At 44.2% G+C, this 5,704-nt stretch overlaps 1 protein-coding gene across 1 annotated transcript; it reads right to left on the bottom strand.

The window, feature by feature from the left end:
* Positions 1 to 382: 382 nt before the first annotated feature.
* On the bottom strand, positions 383 to 3,050 carry LOC120894060. The gene is made up of 2 exons (XM_040296415.1): positions 2,759 to 3,050; positions 383 to 2,622 (listed from the first exon to the last, which is right to left on the bottom strand). Exons 1-2 carry the CDS (start codon positions 3,048 to 3,050, stop codon positions 383 to 385), a joined length of 2,532 nt encoding a protein of 843 aa, XP_040152349.1.
* Positions 3,051 to 5,704: the final 2,654 nt, after the last annotated feature.

Raw genomic sequence — 5,704 nt, 5'->3', positions numbered from 1 at the left:
TGAAATTTCGACCATTCATGCTGTAAGTGCGATGGTAGCTCGCTGTCCCAGTCATATGCCTTTCCATGAATCTTGAGAGCCCATAGTTGCTGCATGAACATCTTTGCGATGATGATCGTTGGGCCCAGTAGCCCGAGGGGATCAAATATCTTGGCGATATATGACAAAATTAACCTTTTCGTCATGCTGGGTGTTGTAGGTGGTATCTCAATACGAAACCGTAGTGTATCAGTTGCCGGTTCCCAAACGATGCCTAGTGTGGATACTTGTTTCGAGCTCTTCCACTCGTGCGAGAGTTGTACCGCCACATCTTCTGAAGGAACGTTCTTCAATGCTTCGGAGCGGTTCGATGCCCATTTCTTCAGCGTGAAACCAGCTGAATTTAGCATGTCTGAGATTTGCCTTTGTATAACGATTGCTTCGGACAAATCATCGGTACCCGTAGCAAATCATCTACGTAAAAATCGTTCATGACCGCGTTCATTGCCAAAGGATACTCTTCCTTGTGGTCAAGAGCAATCTGTTTGAGGGTCCTGGTTGCCAAAAATGGAGCAGAGGCTGTGCCGTACGTAACCGTCTGTAGCTCAAAGGTCGATATAGGATCTGCAGGATGTTCTCTGTACCGGATGCGTAGATAGTTACGGTCATGAGGGCTATGTAAAATTTGCCGATACATCTTCTCTACGTCTGCAGTGAGAGCAATGGCACGAGAACGAAACCGAAGGATAATCGATAAAAGATCTTCTTGAACGACTGGTCCCACTAAGAGTTTATCGTTCAATGAGTAACCACTCGAAGTCTTACAGGATGCATCGAACACGACACGCACCTTCGTGGTTGTGCTTGACTCTTTAACGACAGCGTGATGTGGGAGGTAGTAATGCTCTACCGAATCGTTTGCAGGACTGGTAAGCCGCTTCATATGCCCCAAATGCTCATATTCTTTCATAAATTTCACATACTCTTCTTTCATTTTAGCATTGGTGTTCAACCGCCGTTCGATAGAACGCAGTCTGCGATCGGCTATTTCCTTCGACTCTCCTAAAACGATATTAGGGTTGGAGTTAAATGGCAAACTAACGACATACCTTCCACTTGAGTTGCGAACAGTTGTTGCTGCGAAATGCTTCTCGCAAGCATTCTCCTCAACCGATAGCACAGGATCCTCGGCTATGGTTTCACTCTCCCAGAACCGCTGCATGGTCTCCTCCAGTGGGGTGTCGTATGCAGATAGATGGCACAGCCGCGGACCGACTGACGAATGATGAGTGTTGCCGGTGACAACCCAACCAAAGTGGGTTTCGACCAGCCACGGTTTGCCTCTACCGATAGAGCACTTGCGACCGGTGTGGAGCTCCCAGAACGTATCGCCTCCGATGACGATGTCGATTTGCCCCGGACTGTTAAAGGTGCTGTCCGCCAATGCCACGTCCGGCATTTTCCATGAAGAGACATCCGTTGGTGATGTAGGGATGTTTGCGGATGGCGTGTCCAGAACCAAGAAAGTCATCTCCGTTGCGAAGGGTTGTGTCTTGGACTGAACGGTAGCGACGATGGAACCCTTGATCTGCTGTACTGCATTGCCGATGCCCGATACAGCGACGTTGACCCTTTTGCGACTCGTCAGCAGTTTCCGTGCGAACTCCTCAGCGATGAAATTCGACATGGATCCCGAATCCAACAACGCCCTTGCTTCATGGGTGTTCCCGTAGTCATCCTTGATCTGGATGTTTGCCGTCGCCAGAAACACATTGTCTTCATTCGACTGAGCTGACAATGTTACCGTTGCGGGTGGAGCATAGGGTGGTGAATGATGTAGAAGTGTGTGATGACGCTCACGACACGTGCGACACGAATAATCCGACTTGCACGCTCTAACCTGATGATTGCTGCTCAAACAGTTCCAGCACAGCCGCTTCGATGCGACGACGTCCCGTCGCTGTTGGACCTCCTTGGCGATGAACACTGGACAGTTGCGCAGTGTGTGGTCTTCGGAACACTCCAATGGACACTTTGGCTGTTGGGTGTGCGCAGTCGATGCAGCAGGAGCCGAGCGAGATGTAGCTGCATTCGCGATGAATCTCCGTTGCCCTGGTTGACGAATGAGACCGGCCACCTTGATACCACTAGCTGCTTGATCCTTCACGAAGTTGTTGGTCGATTTCAAGATTTGGATACGATCTTGCACGAAGTCGATCACATCCTTATATTTGTCCGTCGTGAAGTGCACGGAATGTTTCTCCCAAGCCAACAATGTCTCTCGATCCAACTTCATCAGCAGCATGTTTGAGAGGGGTGTGTCCCACGAGTCAACCGGTTCGTTCAGCTTTTTCAACCCGTTGACGAAGCGGGTGAATTCATCCACCAGGTGCGTGAGCTTGTCAACGCACACCAATTGCACTCCCGGAAGGTAGTGCAATTTGCGATAGTATTCGCGAATCAAAAGACGAGAATTGTCGTACCGTTTAAGAAGCGCCGCCCAGGTAACCGAATAGTTGTCCGCCGTTAAAGGTGTATGCTCGAAGGGTACCGCCGCGTCCCCCTTCAACGATGACAGTAAGTATTGTAGCTTCGCGATAGATGGAAGCTCGGCTGAAGCGTCGATCATTGCGATGAAGCGATCTCGGAAAGAAAAGCCATTTTGTGTGATCTCCGTCAAATGTTGGAAGTTCGATTTTGGGCAAACGTAAATTTGGCGCGTGGGGTCGACCGAATGCAAGCGTTGAGGAAGCCAAGCCCGTTGTATCGTTGAGCGAACCTTCTTCCTTTGGCTGTCTTTCCCGTAGAAATGATTTTAGCTTGCGACAGCGTTCTTCAATGTCGATCCGTTCCATTATGCTGGCTTCGACCGCTTCGTCTTTATCTTCAAGCTCTTCCAGTTTCGAAACTGCGGTGAAAAACTCTTCCTTATGTTTCGCCAGATCTTCTAACACCTCCGGAATCTGCTTGGCATCATCACTCGAATATTTCGCCTGGAACCGTTCCAGCGATTTTATGTTCTCCAGGGCGATCCTCTTTTTCAGTTGCACTGCTTTAATTTTCTTATCCATTGCACAAAGAAAATACTGCGATATCACACGAAAATAACGAACAAAGCGATGGCGCGAAATTCAAAATGATGGCGTGTAACCGACCGTTGCCCTTGATGCGGGGCGATATGCGATGGCGGGAATTGTCACGGAATGACTTGCACACTTGACGACGAATACCGAATTCCACTCTTGATGCAGAATGAAACTTATTTCTTCTCCGTATATCACGATCCGGTTCGAAGGACCAAAAATGTGAAATATATTCACGAAAAGGGGCTGGCTGTGATATTTGGAGGAAATTTGAATAGGAAAGTGTACACCTTTATCGCTGGTCGGTTTGCAACTGTATATTCGTTTGTCCTTTTTTTTTTTTTTTGAGTAGTTTATAACCTAATCTTAGTTTCCTAACGCTTTGTTTTATGCAATTCAAATTTATGTTCGAAAATAATTATTCTAATTCCAACAGGGCCCTTTCCGTTTTAAGTATGTAGGCTGAAATTTCAGCCTGTCAGCTGTTTGCATTGCATAGCAGCTATCTAAGTGGGTATAATATACAGGTGGACTCAAGGTGTATGTATTTAAAGGCAGATTTTTATTGCTTCTGCTTCTGAATGAAGATTTTAATTTTTGTGTATTCGTCAAGCCTCCAGAAAGCTTTTTTGAACAAAAAATGTTCACCCATCCTTTCAAAAAGTGATATACAAATTTGATTTTAATAAACATACTATGAGCTACTATACTATACTATACTATGAAACATACTATACTATAAAACACCACCTTGTTTAGCAATTTGTTCGAGCAGGTTCTCGAATGTAATTCTAGCTTTGAGGCTAAAATAATCAAGACTGAAAATCGCAGGCTAGTTTTGTGTGCGGCTTCGTACGGAGTGTTTACATGATGTCAGCCTCCAACTGTCAAACTCCATATAAAAAAGCTGATTAGAATCGTGAAGGGCCTCAATTATGGTATTTTATTGTAGGATGGTATTACATACAATTTTACTACGTTTAACGAAGCTAAAACTTTTCAGGCTACAGTTTTATAAAGGGACGTTGATGTCTATGCCATTTAAGTAGAAAAAATAACACGCAATGCGAGTCATTTTGATGTTACCGTATATGATTTTCCTAGTTTTACTGGTTTGAAAAGAACATTCATGTTTTAAAAAAATCTAAAACTCATAAACAAAACACTATAAAAAAAATCTACTCTTTTCTTCTAAGTATCCGCTAAAAATTAATCGATAGTTTTAAACAAATCGATATTTATAAATGCTTCTATCGTTCATCAAATAACGATTTAATTATTACAGCAAACTCTTCGAAATCGGAATACCACTTTCACTAAAACATAGATCATATCCAAATCATTTGCCAACAGCATTGGACAGCTTTTCTACCGAAATCCAAGGTAATGGTAAATTCCTTCTAGTGAGACGATCATTATCCAGTCATTATACATTCACGGGCACTGCAAACCCATTCAATGCCCACACTGACAGCAATTAGTTCGTCTGTCACGCCAAAGACTCTGGCCTGATTGAGTGCAGCGAAGTATCCTACTACCCGTCACGTCTAACGGCACCCTCCAACGTTTTGGCAACCGGATAATAATCGCACCATAATCAAATGAAATTACTACCAAACAATGCCGCCGAAGGCAGACCGGAGCAGACAAAATTGAATTCACCGCCAACTTTGCACCGCGAAACGGAGCGCATAAATCGTAATGGGAACCGTATCGGAACTGGCGTGGTAAATTGCTCGCTGAAAGCTGGCGCACTTTTCAAGGGCCGCTGCTCGGGAACATTTTCTTGGGACAGCAACTACCAGCAGCCGAACCACGGACTGGAAAAATTGGAAAGGAAAATCTGTTTCTTGGGGTGGATGGTTGGCTTTCTTTTTCCCTCTCGCTACAAGGGTTGGCTGAGAACGTTCGCTAGCTGTAGATACGTCCGTAGCGGAGTGTGTAATTATTTATTTTGTCTCGTTATTTCTTCATTTCGCTAGCAAATCATGCACCAGTGCGTTGTTTCGATCGCCTGCCGGTGTCTCAAGAAATCAAACCGAGGTTAAAGGCGTACCCGTAGTTTGTAATTTTTCACGCTAAGCAATTTGTCGCGTTACACCTTGACGGCCGACGGGTGGGTGACAAACACGGATGACGGTGTATAATTCTACCCTACTTGTCTTCTGTTTTTCCCCCTGTTACCCACATAATCTTCACAGTCGATCACCCAGCGGGTTATTTACCGTTGTGTTAGTTTTTCCATCTAAAAGCAGCACTACTGATAGGATTGTCGACAGAAAGGGTGTATCTAGCACCTGTCGGTACAACATTGTACGTGTGAACAGACAAAACTTCTCAACCGTATAACATACTTGTTAAGATAGCTAAGAATATTCTTCTTAGCAACACAGTGCCTAAACACGTTGTAGATAGTGAAGGGTTCTAATGGGTTTTAATATTTAATACATTTAATACAGTAATCCAAAACTATGATCTGAGCTAAAATACTATTGAATCTGAAATAGGTAAGGTTGCAAGTAAGCGAAAATGTATTAGATTTCTTGATTAAATAGTATCTTTTGTCTACGTGTCAAAAAAATATTCTATTCTTCGTTACAAGACGAACATTAGAGCATACTTTCATCAAAAGAATTAAAACA

This window comes from Anopheles arabiensis, chromosome 2 (assembly GCF_016920715.1).
Source record: "Anopheles arabiensis isolate DONGOLA chromosome 2, AaraD3, whole genome shotgun sequence".
Taxonomy (NCBI): Eukaryota; Metazoa; Arthropoda; class Insecta; order Diptera; family Culicidae; genus Anopheles; species Anopheles arabiensis.
This window is presented reverse-complemented; position numbering and strand designations above follow the sequence as displayed.

Bases quoted from the DNA above. Each gene is read 5' to 3' on its own strand.
- LOC120894060 (XM_040296415.1), bottom strand. From the start codon at position 3,050: ATGGATAAGAAAATTAAAGCAGTGCAACTGAAAAAGAGGATCGCCCTG. The intron at 2,623-2,758 runs GTTCGCTCAACG...TTTCTTTCCGAG, and splicing joins AAGACAGCCAAAGGAAGAAG to ATCGCTTCATCGCAATGATC.